The 23,332-nt window shown below is 40.8% G+C and overlaps 1 protein-coding gene across 2 annotated transcripts in view; it reads left to right on the top strand.

Annotated features, from left to right (window-relative positions):
• The window catches only part of clpxa (caseinolytic mitochondrial matrix peptidase chaperone subunit Xa), a 47,517-nt gene that overhangs the window by 17,175 nt on the left and 7,010 nt on the right, over window positions 1–23,332 (top strand). Inside the window, exons 6-9 of one of the 2 annotated variants that reach the window (XM_078241328.1) lie at window positions 8,463–8,504; window positions 14,453–14,629; window positions 15,148–15,312; window positions 19,067–19,155. In XM_078241328.1, the coding sequence (XP_078097454.1) occupies window positions 8,463–8,504; window positions 14,453–14,629; window positions 15,148–15,312; window positions 19,067–19,155 (473 nt within the window). The remainder of the gene's footprint in view (window positions 1–8,462; window positions 8,505–14,452; window positions 14,630–15,147; window positions 15,313–19,066; window positions 19,156–23,332) is intronic. The other variant, XM_078241327.1, reaches the window with a different exon arrangement.

Here is a 23,332-nt window from a genome sequence, read left to right as displayed (position 1 = left end):
CCAATGAATGTAAAATCCTTATTACTTTGATCCATGACTGCTTCATGGGTAAGTATCAAGAGTGCTATCTGTAAGATGGTCACTCATCACCATTGTCGGGCTCTATGTTTGCAGCGTAACCTAATTTAAACTTCAGTTCCTAGAATAAATTATGGTAAATAGGTCAATATGTTTTATCCATTACCGCTGTTGAACCACCAACAGATCAGATCTAAGCTCTTGAGTTCTACTGCATCAGCCGTGAATGGTGGTGGATAATTGAACAACCCGCTGCAGGGGGAGGCTCCACAAATATCCCCATTCTCAATAATGCAGGAGTCTAGAACATCAGTGCAAAAGATAAGGCTGAAGTATTCGCATCAGTGTTCAGTCAGAAGTGCCTACCTCAGCCTCCTCTGGAGGTCCACAGCTCCCAGTCTTCTTCCAATTCGATTCATTCCACATGATTTCAAGAAATGGCTGAAAGCACTTGGTATTGCAAAGGCTATAGGCTCTGACAATATTCCGGCACTAAAGACTTGTGCTCCAGAATTAGTCGCATGCCCTAGCCAAGCTGTTCCAGTACAGCTACAAAACAGGCAACTACCTGGCAATGTGCAAAATTGCACAGATATGTCCTGTATACACAAAACAGGACAAATCCAACCTTGCCAATTACTATCCCATCAGTCTATTCATGATCATCACTAAAGTGATGGAAGGAGTCATCAACATTGCTAACAAGCAGCACTTACTCAGCAATAACCTGCTCACGGCAGCTCAGTTTGGGCTCCACCAGGATCACTCGGCTCATTACAGCTTTGGTTCAAGCATGGACAAAAGCGTTGATCTCCAGACGTGAGGTGAGGGTGGCTGCCCTTGACATCAAGGCAGCATTTGACTGAGTGTAGCACCAAGGAGACCTAGCAAAACTGGAGTCAATGGGAATCGAGGGGAAACCCTCTGGTTAGAGTCATATCTGGCACAAAAGGCTGTGTGGTTGGAGGTCAATCAACTCAGCTACAGGACAACACTGCAGGTGTTCCTCAGGGAAGTGTCCTTGGCCCAACCATCTTCAGCTGCTTCATCAATACCTTCCTTCCATCATAAGGTCAGAAGTGGGGATGTTTGCTGATGACTGATTACCTCTTATTAGAGGTACTTATGGTCTTATGGACTGCAGTGTTCACCATTTGCGACGACTCGTACTGAAGAATCCACTTCCAAATGCAGCAATACCTGGACAAAATCCAGGCTTGGGCTGACAAGTGGCAAGTAACATTCACCAACACAAGCACCAAGTAATAACCCTCTCCAGCAAGAGAGGATCTAACCTTCATCCCTTGACATTCAATGGCATTTCATCATTGAATCCCCCACCATCATCATCAATTGACCAGAAACTGAACTGGACTAGTGGCTGGGAATCCTGTGGTGAGTAATTCGCCTCCTAACTCCCCAAAGCCTGTCAACTACCTACAAGGCACAGGTCAGGAGTGCGATGGAATATTCTCCACTTGCCTGGATGAGTGCAGCTCCAACAACAGTCAAGATGCTAGACACCATCCAGGACAAAGCAGCCCGTTTGGTACCCCTTCCACACACATTCAATTCCTCGACCATCGACAAACCTTGGCACCAGTGTTTACCATCTGCAGAACTCACCAAGGCTCCTGAGACTCTACATTCCAGACCCACAACCGCTACCATCTAGAAAGACGAGAGCAGCAGATCCTGGGGAAACGATCACCTGAAGGTTCCCCTCCAATTCACTCACCATCATGACTTGAAAATATATCACTGTTCCTTCATGTCGCCGGGTTGAAATCCCTCCTTGACAGCACTGTGGGTGTACTTTCACCGTGGGAATGCAGCTCGCCGCCACCTTTTCCAGGGCAACTAGGGATGGACAATAAATGCTGGCTTGGCCATATCTTGTAAATGAATAAAAGAAAGAAATCCTGATATTTGTGAAGAATAAACAAGGAAGAGGTTAGAGTATTCACTCTTTGGTAAGCTCCATGTTCAAAATACAAAAAGACACACAGCAATTTATAAAGTTTCAGTAAATTTGAGGAAGTATTCCACACTGACAGCTTGATCGACTGTAAAGTGTGCCTCTCCTAGAACTAATTGTTCCAAACCAGGATTTTGTTGAGCCAATGTGAAAACCTACGAAAGCCATGTATGTGGCTCTTGCACATCTACAAAGAGCAAATTTCTGGCAGGAACACTGTTCTTGTGGTTTTATTTTAGTTGAACAATAGATCTGTCCTCTGACATATGGTAAAGATCAAAAATGAGGAACACAGTACCAAATATAGGTAATCTGATATTCGAATCTCAAAGAATTTGAGGTGTTGTTGCCAATTTTCTGTTTGTATTTTATGTATATATTTGCTCCTCTTGGGCAAGAATGTGTGCAATCTTTCACTAAAAGGATGTCAATGAACCATCAAGGTTAAAACCACCGGTTAATTTTGTCTGTGTAATCTCGGTTTTGCAGACATATAAGCCTAGAACAACAGAAAGTTACTTTGTACGCATCACTCAGCAAAGTAATCACATGGGCACAGCAAAAGCCAAGCACAACTTATTCGGTAGGAGAGGGGACAGTGAATAGTTCTCAAATAATGTTTCTTCACATACTGTGAAGAGCTTAAAGAAGGCACTAAAGCAGAGCTTTTGGTATTCTTGTGAGTTTTACAACTTTTTGGCAGCATTTACAGGCAGCACGGTGGCACAGTGGTTAGCACTGCTGCCTCACAGCGCCAGGGACCCGGGTTCAATTCCCGACTTGGGTTGGCTGTCTGTGTGGAGATTGCACGTTCTCCCTGTGTCTGCGTGGGTTTCCTCCGGGTGCTCCGGTTTCCTCCCATAATCTGAAAGACGTGCTGGTTAGGTGCATTGACCTGAACAGGCACTGGAGTGTGGAGACTAGGGGAATTTCACAGTAACTTCATTGCAGTGTTAATGTAAGCCTTACTTGTGACACTAATAAATAAACTTTAACGTCATCAGAGCATCTTGCATTGTTGCAATGAAATAGGTTAATGTGTTAAAAAAATTATTTTGGCAGTTAACCTCATGTTTAAATTTGGCTGTTGAAAGTTGGCAACAATATTTTAAGTGGTTCCATTAGCATTTGAACCGCACTGCGATTCAAGGAATCAGAAATACAATCCTCTGCAAAGCTGAACAATGGTTTGCCTTATGACTTCAGTGTGAATAAAGGTTAGATGGATTAGCACATCTGCAAGTTCCTACATCTGTCAGGTTAAAGGTGTATCACCTAGTACAGTTAGATTTGATCTGTGCACGTGATTGTGGTGTGTTTGGACTCTCCGGTTTTGATATTTAAGCATGGTTATAGACTTGATCCATTAAAAAGAACTAAGTATCGATCAGAGATCACAACCCTCCTGTTGTAAGGTGACGTGTGGACAATTTATATCAATGGCTGCAGTGAGAACAAGTTCTTTAAAAGTAAGGTTTTGCATTTGGTTTAATTATTGTACCCATAGTCTTAACAAAATGGATAATAAACTACATTCAAACAGTAGAACCCCTTGTACTCCTGGGCTGTCGTGACCTTTTTTGGCAATTGAAAGTGCCTGTGGGGTGGAGGTGGGAAATAATCCAGCCAGTATCAAAAGCTGGCAAGTCATAGGTTTCTTGTGGGCTGCCAGCAGAATGGAAGGATATGGAATGCAGTCATATTTTTGGTCTTGAGAGTGAGGCACTGAGTGCAGCAGGAATCTAACCAAGCCCACAAGTAAGCATTTGGCACAGAGTAATAGCTGTGCCCAGTAGGGGGAAAGAACATGGGAGGTTCTGGCACGGTGGAGTATAGTGTCACCTACTTTAGATACACAACTTTTCCTTCACCCAGCTGCCAATATTGAAGTACGATGCACTTATATGGGAAATTTAAAACTTCAGAATTTAAAGATAAACTTTAGCCTGATGAGACCTGCCTGTAATAGCAAAGTGTGTGCTCTGTGTACCAATAGAAGAATCTCTTTCTCGGTCCTGCTTGAGATTTGCTGATCAGGATACAAAATATTTGAGTGGTTGCTGAATGTCCACTGGTCCCTTTTGCAAGATCCCGCTCTGCAGAATTTCCTGCTCTGTGCTTTGTTTTTATCAGTCTATGTAGGGCACAAGTTTTTTTTTCATTATTTCCATTATGTTGAAAACTTGGGCCCTGCCATTGCACATTGGATATTCTCGGTGGACACAAACTCCTCAGTTTTGAAATAATGGGGCTGGTGGGGTACTGAAAACAATTGCTAACTGTTGAATCCAGTGATAAAATATTTGTTATGCAGACTGTTTCCAATTTTCCAAACAGACAATGTATTAGAAATCTAATCTTGTATTTTAGATACATTTTGAAAATATTTTGCTATAGCTGGGTGGGATTGCTGTCACCTGGCTTCATTCTTGCCTCCCTCAAATCATATGCAATGGTTTCTTTACCTGCTTTTGCACCATTACCTCTGGTGTCCCCCAAGGATTGATCCTTGGACCCATCCTATTTCTCAGCAACATCAACCGAGAACACAGCTTTGGCTTTCACGTGTAGCTAATGACACCCAGTACTGCCATGTCACTGCCTCTCTGGACTGCTTCCTCCTCCTCCTTCAGGTACCGTGCTTTTAAGAGAGTGTTAGTGACCATGGACATCCATTAAATTGATCCATGATTCTGCTTTACGAAGTACTGCAGTGGTTTGCCGTTGCCATCTGCATATGGCTGACAAGAAAACTCTCTCTGCCTGCCATTAAGAAGGATTTACAGGCCAATAATCAGCATGTTTGGCCACATTACGAATGCACCTTCATGACCAATAAGCCCTGAGGTGAAACTTGAACCCAGAGCTACTGGCCTGGAGATAGGGATGCTACCACTGTGCCACAGGATCTTTCTCGACTGCTTCACTGTCGCTAAATTATCAGACTGCTTATCCAGCATTCCGTACTGGATGAGCACAAATTTCCTTCAATTAAATATTAATTTAGACTGGAACTCTTGTTTTCTGTTCCCAGTCCAAACTCTGTGCACTAGCTACTGACTCCATCCCACTTCCTGAAACAATGAGATTAAAGTTCGTAAACTTGATAAGAAGTCTCACAACACCAGGTTAAAATCCAACAGGTTTATTTGGTAGCAAATACCATAAGCTTTCAGAGCACTATGGTATTTGCTACCAAATAAACCTGTTGGACTTTAACCTGCTGTTATGAGACTACTTACTGTGTTCACCCCAGTCCAACGCCGGCATCTCCACATCGTAAACTTGATGTCATATTTTATTCTTGAGATGAGCTCCAACCTCATATGTGCCAGCACTAAGACCAGCCATCTTCACCTGTAACATTGAGTAACTTTGCACCTGTCTCAGCTCACTGTTAAAATCTTGATTCATGTCTTCATTATCTCAAGACTCCGATTCCATTGCACAAGTCTTCCATATTCTGCCCTTTATAAATTTGAGGTAATGCAAAGCTCTGTTGCATGTTAATTCACAGTTAGCCCCATTCCTCTATCATCCCTGTGCTTTCTGGTCTATGTTGGCTCCCTGTCAAAGAACATCTTGATTTTAAAATTCTCATCCTTATTTTCAAATCCTTCCACAGCTTCACCCCTCCAGATCTATAATCTCCTCCAGCCCCATATCCTCTGAGATATCTGCGCTCTTCTGATTCTGGATTCTTGAGCATCCCCGATTTTAATCACACCATTGTTGGTGACCGTACCTTGAGTTGCCTGGGCCCTAATCTCTCGAATGGGCTTCCATTGACCTCTTTGCCTCTTCACCCTGCTTTCCTCCTCTTTGGTTACCTGAACTAATAGCTCCTTATGTGGCTCGGTGTCATACTTTGCTCTATAATGCTCCTATGAAGTGCCTTGGAAGGTTTCATATGTTAAAGCTGCTCTATAAATGAAAGTGTCTGTTTTTCTTCCACAAGCTAGATCCCACTTTCTAGTTTCCTTCCCTTGATGATTAATTTTCAAGCAGCTGTCTGATTACTTTTCTAAGAATTCATGGACTCCTATTTGTGTCAGAGGTTTCCTCAAACTAAATAATTCCATATGCTGAGAAATCAAATGCTATTGTGCAAGATAAAAAAGACTCAAAATTGAGCACTCCAGTGATTTGGCTTCCATGAAAACCAACAGCCGGAAAAATGTCAAATCTGTTTGGCTATGGAACTGTATGGATGGTAAAATCTGTTCTATAATACTTCTAATGGGTATAATTGCCTTAACAGATCTGTTTATGTTGAGTATTTTATGAGTCATCTAATTAAATTACCCTCTTGTTAATGGGCTGTAATACATTCCATTGCAGTGTTTATGTTTTCATGTAATCGACTATACATCAAAGCTTTAAATGGCAGTTTCTATTCCTGTCAGGCATATTACATAATGCATTTACCATCCTTGTGAGCATAGTTTTCAAAAATACTGTCAACCTATTTTAGCAATGAAATATATTTATGGCTGGATTGTTGCTGAATAATATTGACAATTAAAATTACTGTTTTAAATAGTGTTACATCAACATAGTATTTTGGGGCATAAATATTTTTGGAGATTTAAATAGTTGATGCTTAATTTCTGTAATATTTGTTTCACGTAGTAAACTGTTGTTATTGTATCTGATATTCAGTGGAGATGTGATGAGACTGTCTTGAGAATTGCAACTGAAGCAGGACCACGTGTGTGTTGTCCAAGTTTAAGACTGCCATATTTGTGTCAGCAACATGAGTTGCTATCACTACTTCAGCATACGGTATTAGTTTCAGGTCGAGACACGTACACAGATTGCTCATAGCGAAGTTTCAGTCTGTGGAATTCTTGGTGGTCATTTACCTGGAACTTGTCCCTTGTTTGCAGAAAATGAAATGTGATAAACCACCTTTTACTAAACCGGAGTTCTTGGATTATGCATTGCAATAAAGGCTGTCCATTAGTGCTCTAATAAAACAACCACTGGTGTTTATTTTGTAAAATGTAATCTCGGTGCAGTGGCCCTTGCTACAGGTTCCGACTAATCTGTATAAAGTATCAGATGTTGTTTTGGCATTGGACAGCGTGGGGAAAGCTTGTGTAGTAGGGTAATGGGTAAGTCGGGAACAGCGATCAAGTCCTTTAATGTAGGGTTGGGAGGAGCACAGTTGTTTCACCCAGATCCACATTCTGGGAGGTTACTGACCTCCAGGTTGATTTCCCTGTGCAGCCTACAACAGCCAACCATTCTTGAGTGGGTGAGGGATATACAAGTGACAGGCATAACGCCTGCTGCAAACATGGATGAAGAATGCCCCTTTATTTGTCCTTGAATAATATGCAGTGCAGCCTGTTTCCTGCCTGCCATTTTGGAACCTTCAGTGGCCACATTTTCTGGGAAAATGTACAAGTTTACCATGTAATTTTCTGACTTGTAATCAACTGAATTAGCAGTATGCTGCAACATTCTGCATGCTGTGTTTATTGTCTCTGCCTTGTGCTTTGGCTTCTTAACTTTATGTTTCAGTTTCAGCTGTGCCATGCACTGCTTGCTTGCAATATCCTCCTTTCCAGTGTGTAAGACCGTGTCAGTATTCTATTTCATCTGCTAAGCACTTGCCAATGTGCAGATTTTATCTCCATTTTTGTAGCTCCAATCCACCAGTTTAGTATCATGTAAAAACAAACATCAAAAGATAATTTCTTGTTTTAAAAAAAATCCACTTTTTTATTTTCATGCATCAAAATGTACTTGAAATTGCTCTTCCAAAATTGGCATATTAGTGCAAGTGGCTTGAGTGGAGTAAAGCAATGGTTGAAGCAGAAGCTACTGAACATTCAGCCGTAAAGTTGTGTTATTTGTAATCCCAACAAAAATTTAATTGGGGTGAACCTCAATACAAAAATACAACTAATGTAGAATTTTAAAAATTCTTGATTGTAAATGATTTTGTTGTGGATAACTACAGTGACATAATCTGTTGTAACACTTAGAGGAAACAAACCATTTAGTTTCAATCCCCAGAAGAATTGCCTTTTATGTGAAGTAGAATATTAACTGATGGTTTGCTGTACCACACTAATTATTATAAAGAGCGTACATTTTAAAATAGTTAATCTACCGAGGCAATTTCTGTCTACACTTTGTTGCAATAGAAAGCATTACTCTACCTCCCCCTCCTCAAAATGTCCATTTTATGTAGTTCTCAACTGTATGTAATGTTTTAACTTTTTTGTCGGATGTGGAGTGGTTAAATAGAAGACCCTTTACCACTTAAGGGTTCAGTGTACACTTGCACTACTCCAATCAGTATCTGTTCTGTGGATTAGAAAAGATTTGTAGACCAGTGTGAAGAAGTAAAATACAACAGATATTTATTAAATGTGCAGATTGAAAGTTCATCTATGCCTGTTGCTGCATCTAGTTAGTTCGTTCTTTGATAATATTTCTAACCTTTCTCTAGAGTTAGAAATCCGAAGACGAGAGGATGAGTACAGATTTACAAGTAAGTTGACTCCATCTTCTCACCTGTGCCCTTTTTTTGGTTTCTCTTTATTTATTTTTGTTTGAAACTGCAAACAGTTCAATTGTTAACTGGATTGTGTAGCCAACCACTCGGATAGTCATCGGTGGTCTAAAAATGGACACAGGTGATCATACAGATTTGTAATTTGGTTGAGGCCTCTTCCAAAATCCTTTCAAAAGGACAATAAATATAAAGTGCAGTGGTGTTTTTGAGAAGACTTGTGTGTTCATTAAATAGAAAATTATACAAAACATGTTGAACAACATTTTAAACTGGAATGAAAACAAATTTTAGGAAGAGGGCACTTGCTAAATTCACCTAATTTCCACAAGTTTATTATTTTCTGTAAGTCTCTAAAGTTGTCTGATTTCAATTTTTCCTTTTCAATTTGCCACCTTCTATCTCTGCTGGAACAAAATAGGTTTAATTTATGATTTACGACTTTATTTTTCACGATGTGATATTAATTGGAAGCCTGATTTTGAGAGAGACTTCCTCATGCTTGTTTCACAATATCTGAGGTGCACTGTGCTGGTGAACTATGGTAGTCGTCTCAAAGTTTGTTGCATTTTGAAAATCCCAACCGTAGTCTTTATAATAGCCAATAAAACTTGATAATCAGGTTAAGTTGAATCAGCACATGTACCTTATAAAAACCCTGATGGTGTTATAATCTGTATACTAGCCTTTACAGAATGTAACTTCTGAAAGATGGGAAAATGGCACGTTTCACCTTTTGCTTTGTTACATCTGGTGAAATTGGCATTAATGTTTATTTCTTCATCTGTAAAGCCATTTTTTCATAAAAGGCCTGTGACTCTCCAATCTGCAGTGCTGCATTTGTGCGTTTTGTCTGTATATGTATGTGTCTGCACCCGCATGATGCGAAAGCTAATATTGTATTGTTGTGTTTAAAATAACTGCTGTATCTTTTGAAACTTGACAGATTTTAAGAAAATGTCGGAATGAGTAAAGGTCATTCAGACTTTCCAATTCACCCTGTCATTCAGGTCCTGCTTTAGGATCTGGTCCGACTCTTTTTTTCCTTTCTCCTACAAGCCTCTGTCGTTCTCCTCTTTGCTGGATCAGAAGTTGATATAATGTCTACTGATATCAGTTCCAGGAATGTCCTGTGGGGCTTCATTGCAAGCAGTGAACATGCATCTTTAACCAGATATACAGTCCAATCTAAGAAACCACTCAAATGGCAAATCTGTATTCTCAGCCTATAAACATTATTTCAATGGCCTCAGCAACACTTGGTCTGTCCTGATGTTTCCATTCGAGACAATTGGGGATGACCTCTTTATTGTTATCAGCCAAGTGGGAAGAAATCCCTGACTAAGGTTTTATGCTGACAAAGTTGGTGCATCTGTTACATTATGATTTGATTTCAAATAAATATTCCTGAGGCTTTATTAAGTTCTCAGACAACATCATATTCTTTGAATCTGCTCATGTATCTGAACATAGTTTTCTTTGTAACCGCCATCATGTGATTCTTTGTTTATTGCATCTAAGTTTCTTTAGTGACTTGTCTTCATTAATGGACCCTTCAACTTACAATTCTCTTGCTGCTTTATGTACCTATATATTGGCTAACATTTCTACATGAGTTGGTAAGACCCTCTGTATGTTACCTCTTAACTTTGCACATTCTCCCAATTCTTGATATCATCTACAACATGATGGTCCAACTGCTTATGAGAGAATTTTCACTCTGTTGTCTACTCCACCGTCAGAATTCAGTCATCTAAATTAAGTTAATTTTCCTAATTATGAATGGCAAGCAATGAAACAACAAAACTTGGCTGCATAATTGTTATGGCCACAGTGAGTATATCTACAATGCAGCAGATGGGGAAGAAGAATCGTGTTTATTTGTACAATAAGTGCATTGTAAGCCAAGTTTGGCACTACACAGGACTTGTTAATGTCAAAATGGAGTAGTGCGGGCTCTTGCCACCAGCAAGTCAGTATGAATCTGACTCTGGGTTTTCATTGAAAGTTAACTTTTGAGTCAGATTGGTCCTGATATCATTCAACCACCTGTGTAATTGTCCAACTAATTGTTCAGCTAAAGGTGATAACTACTTGGATCTAGCATTGACCAATTTTCTTCAATATCAAAGTGAAGTGGCAGCTATAATCTCCTTTACAAAGCCATGACTCCAATAGCACCATGGAATTGCTGACACTTCAACCTAACCTCCACATTTTATGCTCCCAGTTCAAAGGTAGCTGCAATGTTCCATGTCAGTTTTTTAAGCAGTCTGCACATCATACCAGCACAGCATCTCTCCACTGCCTGTATCTGTCAAGGTTTCTCCTAGACAGCATCACCACCCTGAGTTCCTCTCTTTGATGTGGAGATGCCGGTGTTGGACTGGGGTGAACACAGTAAGAAGTCTCACAACACCAGGTTAAAGTCCAACAGGTTTATTTGGTAGCAAATACCATAAGCTTTCGGAGCACTGCTCCTTCGTCAGATGGAGTGGAAATGTGCTCCATCGACACCGCAAACTGCTGGCTCCAAGTGGAGAGGATCTCCAAGAAGATCGCGCATATCGACACAGACATCAAGTTTCCACAAACATGTTGTCTGTTTGCACTGTTTGAGAGTACATTTCCACTCCATCTGACGAAGGAGCAGTGCTCCAAAAGCTTATGGTATTTGCTACCAAATAAACCTGTTGGACTTCAACCTGGTGTTGTGAGACTTCTTACTGTGTTCCTCTCTTTAGGCAGAGAAGGCCAGGTTGTAAAGTTGACTCTTTGTTGAATGAGGGATCCTGGTGCGTGCAGCCTCTGGGAAATCTCAAGCGCACCTTCTGTCAGTAACTGCTAGGATCAAATGAGTCAGTTTGGTTCATCTGAAAGCTATAACTGTGTATGGCCTTATATATGTTACTTATTTTGATTATATTTATATAAATAGTACATTTATTATATACCAAAATAATCAATCACCTATTTTAAATGATTTTATCACATCTCATTAATTTGTTAAGATATTTTCTTATTTCTATTATATTTAGTAAATTAGTTCAAATGTGACACAATATTTGACAATATATGTCAAATATATGACAAAAAAGCAACTGGTGCATATGATGTACACATTTTGAGAGCAGTAATGACACTTGTATCTTCAAATGGTCGTATAGTAACAGGATGAAATGTGAGGCCACGCCACTTGAGCATAACTGTTGCGCTCTGAAACTCTTATTTTTCTTACACCATTCATCTTGTTCCATTTGCTTTCTTATGCCGTTAGTTTTTAATGTTTTGTTAATAAATCTAATTTTGAATCCACACATTTTGTACATGTGGGTACATTTGAAATAAGAGATTAGGTCTATTTAAAGGCTTACGCGCACAGCTTTAAATGCGCGCACAGCTGCTTGATTGACCTAGTTACTAATTCATTTCCCAGTAGGAATAACAAATATCATTTTGCGTGAATAAGTTTATTTATGGTGAGTCTCAATCTATTCACTGTTCTGCAGATAATTACTCAGCTTATTTGATGAACATCCATAGTAATTGCGCTGTTTCTAAAGATGTACCAACTAATTAATCCGTAAGAACTCCACAAAGCCAATTTTTTAGACATGCTTTTAGTCATCTTTTCTGAAATTTTTGCTACACATCTATATGTAGCAGTTTGGGATATTTTCTCAGTTAAAGGTATAAATGCAAGTTATTTGTAATCAGCACTTAGATTCTAAAGTTGGTATAAACAGTTATAAATTTTACTGTTCCATTGTTAACATAAACAACTGGCCACGGCAGTGGAATCATTAAATGATAGTCTAAAATTAGCCATTCAATGTTAGGGCAATGGCTTTGGATGGTTGTCCATCTCTCCTGGCCTTGAGACTTATGTTTCTGTTCCGTGATTGCAAATTTCACTTGTGCCTTTGCTGTGAATCGTCAACTTGTGCTGACAAATTCTCTGTGTGAGAGTGAAATTGTAAAAGTTGCACCATTTATTGTGGATGTACAGTACCTGGAGCATACCAAATTAATTTATATCTCAAAGTAGCCAGATGGAAAAAGATCCTGGGCGGGGGAGTTTCAGATCTTCCCAAAGATGCACAGTGCACAGACTTTGTGCATCAAATGCAACATGGGGGTTCATTTCTTGTTCCCCTGTGGAGGATAGGCAGATAATATCCTGCAAACCAATGCCTAGTGAAAATTCTACAGAAAAAATACTTTCAAACAGGAGTTCTAATTACTTTAGAGTATCTTCTACTCAATTTAAACAATTAATTTAAAAAACCCGATATGTGTGGTTTGAATGTGGCTTTATCTGTGTCACTGAGGGTTGCAGGTATTTGTGCCAGAGCAGAGTTCAGACACTGTGGTCTGAGTTGGTTGGTCAGATCATTATTTAGGGGTCAGAGTACGACAAACAGCTATCCGGTTATTTGGGGACTTGCTGTACACCAACAACGGTTTCAGCCTGAGGTTCTCCCATGAGAAGTAAGGGAGAAAAATAAAAACCTCATTGTGTAAATAACTGATAAGAAGTTGATTGGTTTTTGTGAGGGCAAAGGGGTGCAGATAATAAAATACTTGCATCTGAGCCAAATACTTCAAGGTAGGTAAAGCAAGAGTGAAAATTATAATCTAATGCTACATGAAGAGATTTTTTTGGGGAAGAAAATCCAGTGTCTCTTATTTTGAACAGGTTTGCTAAAGTTTTATAGGTAGTTAGCACAATTATATTTGAAACCCTGTATCTTTAAGTATCCAAAAGTATATAATAATTTTACCTTGCAATAGCCCCAGTCTTTTCACAAATATGTAGGTGAGCTGAAGAGCATTCAAGTAAAGATAACTTTTGTAACCAGCCTTTGGTACTGAGGACGTTTGTGTCCCTGATTATTGCTCCACCTAGTTAGAGGTAACTCCACACAAAATGAAGTAATCTTGTCCCTTCCTGGTCTGTCTAGCTCAACTACCACGCTGGTGCAGTAAGCACATCAAGGTCAGAGAGCTGAGGTCCATTTCCAAGTGGTCCTATAGCTGGTCACAAGCTTCCTGCCTGAGAAAAGGATGGAATTTTAAAAGGAGGAAATGCACGAGTTGTGGGAAGAAAAAAAAATCTTCCCTCGGTGTCATCCTGGAAATGCGAAAAGCAGATGGGGATTATAGATCGAGATTGAAGTTGATTTGAACCATAATTGCAGCAATCTTTTTATTTGAGTTCCAGCATTTTCAGATTTTTAAAAAAATCTCATGAGATGGAAGCATATTTACTGTCAAGAGTTGAATAAAGTTCACAGCAGTGAACTAGCATGTTTTTTTCTCCGAATGTGTTTTATTCAGACTGGGCATTACTGTGCCTGTGTTATTCCTGACCTTGATGTACTTGATACTGAGACTGGGCATACAATTGGAAAGCCTGTTGTTTCCCTGTCACTGACATAGGTCACCCATCCTGCCTCCTTCAAATTTGGAAGTTCTTTTTCTTCTTCATTCTGTTTTTGGCCAAATCAGTAGAAAACATTTTTTTTTAACACCAAGTAAGACTGTTTGAAAAATATAATGTTTATGAGAATTATACAGATGTGAGGTTCAAATTCATGTGAAAGTGCTAGCGTTATAACATAACAGATAGTGATCTCTGTACTCTCTTTATAATCTGTCCTATTTCATTTTACTTAGCTTATTATTTATGCCAGCTGAAGTATTCAGGCTCAGAGTAATACCTTAATTAAATCACTTGCTTCGTGTAATTTTAACATTTGATACAGTTACTAATTTATTAGAAAAATCAGCAAGTGATTAACATTGCAATATATATTTCACAAGTATGTTACCACAGTCCCAATTTATATAAAATCTTTGAAAATACCTGTAAAATACTGAGGTTCTCTTGTTCTTACGTGAACACTTGTTTTTCTCTCCTATAGAGTTGTTACAGATTGCAGGTATCAGTCCACACGGCAATGCACTCGGAGCTTCCATGCAGCAACAGGCAAGTCAGTCAATTCCCCAAGAGAAGCGAGGAGGAGAGGTGCTTGACTCCACTCACGATGACATTAAGTTGGAGAAAAGCAACATTCTGTTACTTGGTCCCACAGGATCAGGTCAGTTTAATAAAGGGAGCTAATTCATTACAGTGCTGCTGCAGGCTTTACAGTGACCCCATAGACTGCAATGTTCTTGTTTTAGTTCAACGAGTCTTGTCAAAATTGTACATCATTTGAGTTCTTAAAGACCAAGTGAGGACTCAGATTTCTCAAGAGGGAAAGGATTTGATTCTGCATCAGACCATTTCAGTGTCCATGGCTGTTCTTGCAGATGGATGGTTGTAATCTCAGACTACTTTACATTTCCTTTTAAACACCATACCATTGCATTGACATCCCCTCCTGATTAAAGTACATTGTTGAAAATCAACATTTTTTATCAATGCATAATTTTGAGTGCTTAGTAGACTTTTTATATGGTGTTTTTCCTTTGTGCACTCTGTGTTCTTTCCTGTTGCAGCATATGTATTAGAACTGATGATGTAGTACCATTTGTTCCATCCATCCTTTGGATGGTGGTGGTTAACTGTAAAGTTGGTAGACATAGTAAAAATAAAAGATTTTTCTTATTTTAGGCAAGACTTTGCTAGCCCAGACTCTTGCCCGATGCCTAGAGGTACCCTTTGCCATTTGTGACTGTACTACGCTGACCCAAGCTGGATATGTGGGTGAAGACATTGAATCAGTTGTGGCTAAGCTCCTGCAGGATGCCAATTATAATGTGGATAAAGCACAGCAAGGTAGGATTTGTGGGCAATTAACTTTATCCATCATAAACTTCAAGTCTGAATCATTCAGTTTACTGCTGTCTAGGCCAAGTTTCATTTTGTGTTCAAATATTCGTACTGTCCCATCAAAATAAATAGAAGTAGTGTCCCCACAGCATGTCATTGTGTACGTATTGCTATTTTTTATCAGATATTGACACACAATCTGGTGTTAATATGGGGCAGGGATAAATATCAATTAGATTTGCAGATGACAAAGCTCTGGTAGTAAGCACAGAAGGATTACAAAAATTAGTATCTGGACTAGTAACAACGGCCGGAATTCTCCCCCAAAAATTCGAAGTGTTGAATTCATGGGAAAACTGGAATAATTCACGCTGGTATTTTCCAATGGGAGTTCAGACTAGAATCTCCCACACTCTGCAATCGTCTCAATCCTATCCCCCCGCAGTGCAGGCCCCAGCCCGGCCCGATCGCTGGCCTCCCTTCTGTCCCCATCGAACCCAATGGCAGGGTGGTAGCAGAACCCCCCACAACCACCGATCGCTCCCAGCTGGCACTGTCCCACGCCCAGTGGCAGTGCCAAGATGTCCCCTGGGCATGGGCACTTTGCTCCTTGGGCAGTGCCAGGGGGCACAGGTTGGCACTGCCAGGGTGCCAATTCGCAGGGGGCACCATTCCCCACCATCCAACTCCTTGGAGGGGCTCCAATTGCCCCCCTCCCCCTCACTCCAGCGGGGTCAGACCGCTAGCTTCCCCCAAAGTAGGGAGCTACTGTAAACCCGCTGGAGTGAGCCAGTCTGGCGGGGTGGGAGATGCTAGCGGGCACGGAGAATTCAGTCCCGGGCCTGCTAATAGCATTTAAATAGTATGCAAAATACTATTTAAATGCTGACCCTGCCTCCCAGCCGATTTCCGGTGACACGGCCAGATATCCGGGCCTGGAAGACACAAGCGTGCCTGGAACGCCCACGTGAACTCCGCGAATCGGCCGGCGCGCGATTCTCCCGGCCTGCTGCGTTAAAGAATTATCACAGTGGGATGGTAGAATCGCGGCCAACAGGTCTGAACTTAGGAATGAAAGTGAACATTGACAAAACCAAAGGGATGCATATCTCAAAATCACTAATAAAAACTCATACAAGAAAACTAGAACAGGTGCAAGAATTCAAGTATTTGGGAAACGGATGCACAGTACCTAAAAAAAAAAAACAAGAACCAGGATAACAACGGGAAAGCTATATTTGGTTAAAAAGAAGATATATTTGTTAACTGAAAAGTTGAATAAACAAATGAAAAAGCAACTTGGTTGAAGAGCTTGATTTAAAGCATTGTTTAAAGATGTGTGGCTTGGACCATATAGAAGGAGGAGAGCAACTTGCTAAAAGTTTTGAAATGTGGGTTTGGAGGAGGCTAGAAAGATTCTGCAAGACAGAAGAAGTAACAAATGATGAAGTGCTGTGGAGAGTGCATGAACAAAAAATGTGTTAAACATGAGGAAAAGACAGAAACTGGATAGGACACGTTTTAAGAGGAAACAGGCTTGACAATAGCATTATGGAGGGAAGATTTCAAGAAAAAAGCAGAAGGAAGCAAATATCAATGTTCGATGGCTTGATAACTGAAGGAAGTTATTGGCAAATGAAAAGAGTGGCACAGGATGGAGCAATATGGAACAACTGATGTGAGCCAATGATTTGCCTTCAGGCAGACCAGCCATAGTCATTTTCATTAAATTAGTAAACAGTCGTTACAATTTAATGTCATCAAATTATTCTCTCAAATTATGAAAGGACCTTGGTTGTATTATCCTATATATATAGCCAAGTTCCGCACACACGCGGACGGCCTCAACCGGGATATTGGGTTCATGTCACACTATTTGTAACGCCCACAGTTGCGTGGACCTGCAGAGTTTCACTGGCTGTCTTGTCTGGAGACAATACACATCTTTTTAGCCTGTCTTGATGCTCTCTCCACTCCCATTGTTTTGTTTCTTAAAGACTTGATTAGTTGTAAGTATTCGCATTCCAACCATTATTCATGTAAATTGAGTCTGTGTCTTTATAAACTCTGTTTGTGAACAGAATTCCCACTCATCTGAAGAAGGGGCTTAGAGCTTCGAAAGCTTGTGTGGCTTTTGCTACCAAATAAACCTGTTGGACTTTAACCTGGTGTTGTTAAACTTCTTACTGTATTATCCTTTAACAGACATATTAAACTTGATGCATTTGCTGGTATACTTTGGCATCTTTTCAAGTAGGAACTTATTGAGCAATGTGAGTCATTTCATGAACCACAAATACAAAGCACAAATTCATGGGAGATTTAAAGAACAGAGGCAAGGTTTCTCTGCTGTTTTATCTGATCAAAAACTGGAACTTTTAAAAATTCATTCATGGGATAAGAGCAACCTGGCAGAGTCAGCATTTACTGCCCATCCCTGATTGCCCTTTAGGTGGCCATGAGCTGCCTTTCTGTATAGAGCAGAGTGGTTAACTAGGTCATTTCAGAGGGCAGATAAAAGTCAACCACATTGCTGTGGCTCTGGAGTCACACACAGGCCAGATGAGGTAAGCACGACACATTTCATTCGCTAAAGAACATTTGTGACCTATGGGTTTTTATTGACATTCTGGTGAAATCATAGAAACCCTACAGTGCAGAAGGAGGCCATTCGGCCCATCGAGTCTGCACCGACCACAATCCCACCCAGGCCCTACCCCCACATATTTACCCGCTAATCCCTCTAACCTACACATCCCAGGACTCTAAGGGGCAATTTTTTTTAACCTGGCCAATCAACCTAACCCGCACATCTTTGGACTGTGGGAGGAAACCGGAGCACCCGGAGGAAACTCACGCAGACACGAGGAGAATGTGCAAACTCCACACAGACAGTGACCCGAACCGGGAATCGAACCCGGGACCCCGGAGCTGTGAAGCAGCAGTGCTAACCACTGCTACCGTGCCGCCCTAATGGTAGTTTCATTGTCACCATCACGCGAGCTACTTTTCATTCCAGATTTTTTAACTCATTAAATTTAAATTCTCATCATCTGTGGTGTGATTTGAATTGGTGTCTCCAAATCTTTGGTCAGGACTCTGCAATGCTAGTTCAATAAGATAACCTGTATGCTAGTAAACCCATAATCTCTGAACTCTCAATTCACGTGATAATTTGTCATATTTGATATTTGAATTTGTCCATTACTGCAGGTTAATTCCTCCTGAAATATTGTTATGGCTTGCAGGTTCAGAATGCTGTTAATTCAATTTTTAGCTCATCTACCTTTTGGATGGTATTCGCTCCATCAGGGCGCTCTCAATTCTCCAAATTATTTGCCCCAAATCTTGGCTGCCACAATTTCTACATTACAATAGTAACTAAAATTCAGAGGGTATTTATTGGATGTATGTTGATGGAGCTGGAGATAAATTACATTGTCCAATTTTCTTTGGAATTGAGCTTAAAATTAAATGTTTATGGGTTTAAACCCGATTGCAACCATGACCAAATAACCTTGGCTTATTCTTCAGTACAATACTGTGAGGGATCCTGCTTTATTGTTGTCTTTGGAATGATATATTAAACTGTGACCTCACCTACTTGCTCAGGTTCACGTAAAGGATTCAGCAGCACTTTTAATTCTCCTGGTGTACTGGCCAACATTTGTACCAGATGCTCTGGTCATTTAGCTAATTGCTGTTTGCGGGACCTTGTGTTCATTTGGCTGTTGTCTTATCGATATCCATTCTTTTGCAGGAATAGTATTCTTGGATGAAGTAGATAAGATTGGCAGCGTGCCAGGGATTCATCAACTACGTGATGTGGGTGGTGAAGGTGTTCAGCAGGCAAGTGATAAGTCATTTCAATTATACAAATTGGCTAATGGGAACATGTTTTTATATAAACTATTTTCAATGTGTGACAAGATAATTGACTATCGTTATGTGCTGGTTTCTCGTTTTTAGATTTTGCCTGCAGCGAATAAAGAAGTTGACTAAATGGGGAGATGATACTATGATCTGGGCAGAAATAATATAAGACAACTAGCTCTGATTTGTTGAGAGAAAATCATGATTGACTAACTTGATTGAGTTTTTAGATGATGCAATAGAGATATTGAATGAGAGCAGTACAGTTTGTATATTTGGACTTTCAAAGGGTGTTTAATAAAGAACCACATGTTCGACTAAGCGTTATGGTGGCGTAGTGGTTAGCACTGCTGCCTCACAACACCAGGTACCCAGGCTCAATTCCAGCCTTGGGTGACTGTCTGTGTGGAGTCTGCACGTTCTCCCTGTGTCTGCGAGGGTTTCCTCTAGGTGCTCTAGTTTCCTCCCACATTCCAAAGATGTAAAGATTAGGTGGATTAGCCAAGCTAAATTGTCCTGTAGTGTCAGGGATATTAGCAGAGTAAATACATGGGGATACAGGGATAGGGCCTGGGTGGGATTGTATCGGTGCAGGCTCAGTGGGCCAAATGGCCTCCATCCGCACTGTAGAGTTTCTATGATTTAGAAGTAGAAAGATGAAATATCAAATATTACAATGCAAAATAAGAGTTTCTGGTGTAGTGGGTAATATATTAGCATGGATAGAGGATTGATTGGTAAACAGGAATAGAGTGTAGGCAAAAATGCATCTATTTTAAGTTGGCAAGATTAGACAGAGTGCCATAGGGATTAGTACTGCGGCCTCAAATATTTACGATTTGTGTCAATGATTTGGAAAAAGGGACTAAATGTATGGTTGTCAAATTAGCTGAGGGCACAAAGGTAGTAAGTTGTAAAGAGGATATAAGGATCTGCGCAGGGTTAAGTGAAACTTTGGTGGAAGGAAAATCTGAACATGTGCGCTTTGGCAGGACAAATAGAAAAGTCACGTGTTATTTAAATGGAACTGAGTTACAGAGGGATCTGGGTGTCCTGGTACATGAATCATGCAGCTGCAGCAAGTGAGTTGGAAGGCAAATGGAAAATTGTTTATTGCAAGGGGAATGGAATATAAAAACAGTGATGTGTTGCTACAATTACACAGTGTATTGCTGAAACCACATCTGGAGTAGTGTGCAGTTTTGGTCTCCTTTAAGAAAGGATGTACATGTCAGAGAAAGTTTACTCGACTGATACCTGGGCGGAGGGGTTTATCTGATGAGGAAAGGTTGGAAAAGGTGGGTCTTTATCGATTGGAGTTTAAAATATTGCGAAGTGATCTTATTGAAACGAAAAGATCCTGAAGGGATTTGATAGGGTGGATGCTGAAAGAATGTTTCCCCTTGTGGAAGGGACTGGAACTGGGGACACAGTTTAAAAATAATGATTGACCCATTTTAGAGGTGAGAAGAATTTTTTTTCTGAGGACTCTTTGGAACTCTCTTCTCTGGAGAGCAAGAGAGGGTCAGTTAATAATTGTAAGACAGAGGTCGATTGACTCTCTTGTTAGTCAAGATTCTAAGGTTATCAGTGCAAAAGGAGGCCATTCGGCCCATCGAGTCTGCACCAGCCACAATCCTACCCAGGCCCTATTCCCCAAACCCCATATATTTACCCTGCTAAACTCCCTGATGCTCAGGTCAATTTGGCATGGCCAGTCAACCTAACCTGGACATCTTTGGACTGTGGGAGCAGACCGTAGCATCCGGAGGAAACCCACGAAGACACGAGGAGACTCCACACAGACAGTGACCCACGGCCGGAATTAAACCCACTAGCGCTGAGGCAGCAGTGCTAATCACTGTGCCACCGTGCCGCCCCATGTGGAGTAGAGGCCACAATCAGATCAACCATGATCTTATTGAATGGCAGAGCAGGCTCAAGAGGATGAATGGCCTACTCCTCCTAATTTGCATGTTCGTATGAATACAGAATTGGCTGAGATAGGAAAACAGTTGTGTTGAATGGTTTTTTTTAATTGGAGGGAGATGTATGCAGTGGAATTGCCTATGCTTCAATATCAAGACCACTGCTGTTTTTGATGTGCATTTAATGACTTGGGGGCAAAGGGCGCAGTTTCAAAACTTACAGATGAGACAAAACTTGGAAGTGTAGTAAACACTGAGAAATATAGTAATGGATTTTAAGAGAGCGTAGACAGGTGGAATGGGCAGACACATGGCAGATGAAATTCAATAAAGGAAAAGTGTATGGTGACATTTTGCCGGGAAGAATGAGGAGATGAAAAACAATGCAAGCTAAATGGTCGAATTTTATAAGGAGAGTAAGAGTGTGTGTTTTGTTTGTGCACAAGGTGCCAAGACGTGTTAGCAAAACAGCTGCTAAAGCATATGAAATCCTGGATTTTATAAATAGGGATATGGAGTACAAAGGGCAGGGTATTATTCTAAACCTATGTAAAACACTGGTTCAGCCCCAGCTGGAGGATTGTGTCCAATTTTGGACAATACAGGCTTCGAAGGTGCTACAGAAGTGATTTATTAAATGATTCCAGGAATGAAGGATTACAGTTATAGGGGTAGGCTGGAGAGCAGAAATGGCTAAGAGGTGATCTGAGAGAGGTCTTTAAAATCAAGATAGGCTAGATTAACCACGCTGCTACATTTGGCCCGTTGGTCTAGGGATAAGACTCTTGCTTGGGGAATATTATAAGAATGCAAGCGGTCCCGGGTTCACGTCCCACACAAGCCCATGCCATTTTTTAAGGGCAGCACGGTGACACAGTGGTTAGCACTGCTGCCTCACAGCGCCAGCGACCCGGGTTCGGTTCCTGGCTTGGGTCACTGTCTGTGTGGAGTTTGCACATTCTCCCCATGTCTGCATGGGTTTCCTCCAGGTGTTCCGGTTTCCTCCCACGTGGGCGTTAGGTTAGGTTCATTGGCCATGCTAAATTGCCCCTTAGTGTCTGGGAGACTTGTTAGGATAAATGCATAGGGCTAGGTGGATAGAGCCTGGGTGGGATTGTGGTCGGTGCAGACTCGATGGGCCGAATGGCCTCATTCTGCACTGTAGGATTCTATAGAGAAAATAAAGAATAACTATTCCAATTGGTTAAAGGGTTAATAACCAGAATGCCGAGTTAAGATTGGTTATAGAACCAGCAGTAATGAGGAAAACATTCTTCATGCAACATGTGTTTAGGATTTGGAAATGAATTGCCTAATATGGTGGTGATACAGATTTAATAGTAGCTTCAAAAGCAAATTTGGTTAATTATTTGAATGAGAAAATAATGCAGGGATATGAGGCAAGAGTGAGACTGTCAGGATTTATCTTCAAAAGCCAGCACAGATTTGATCAGCCAAATGGTCGCCTGGGAGCGCTATTCAGTGATTAACAGCTATGTTTGTATCTTTTTCATTTAAGTTGGAAGTGCTATCAGAATGTAACAGTAGGGAAACACCAGCTGAAATATTTAAAATTCAATAACAATTCTACAACACAGGCATCTACCTAGCAATGTGGAAAATTGCCCAAGTGTGACCTTTACAGAGAAAACGACAAGTCCAACTTGACCAAGTACTGCCCCATCAGTCTACTCTTGATCATCAGTGAAGTGATAGGAGAGGTCATCAATAGTGCCATCAAGCGGCACTTTCTCAGCAATAGCTGCTTACTGTCTCTCTCTTTGGGTTCTGCCAGGGTCACTCAGCTCCTGACCTCCTGGCCTTGGTTCAAACATGGACCAAAGAGCTTAACTCTGTAGGTGAGAGTGACTGCCCTAGACATCAAGGCAGCATTTGGCCAAGTGTGGCATCATGGGGCCCTAGCAAAATTGGAGACTGCTCGTTGGAGTCATACCTAGCACAAAGGAAGATGGTGTGTTTGTTAGTGGTCATTTATCTCAGTTTCAGGACATCACTGCAAGAGTTCCTCTGGGAATGTCCTAGGCCCAACAATCTTTAGCTACTCCATCAATGACTGTCCTTCTATCATAGGTGAAGAACTGAGGATGCTTGCCGATGATTGCACAATGTTCAGCATCATTCACGACTCCTTAGATGCAGTCCAGGTTCAAATGCATCCATGTTACCATTGACCAGAAACTGAATTGGACTAGCCATATAAATAC

Source organism: Mustelus asterias, chromosome 24 (assembly GCF_964213995.1).
Source record: "Mustelus asterias chromosome 24, sMusAst1.hap1.1, whole genome shotgun sequence".
NCBI classification, from domain to species: Eukaryota; Metazoa; Chordata; class Chondrichthyes; order Carcharhiniformes; family Triakidae; genus Mustelus; species Mustelus asterias.
The sequence above is the reverse complement of the archived record's forward strand: the minus strand, read 5'-3'. Positions and strand labels throughout refer to the sequence as shown.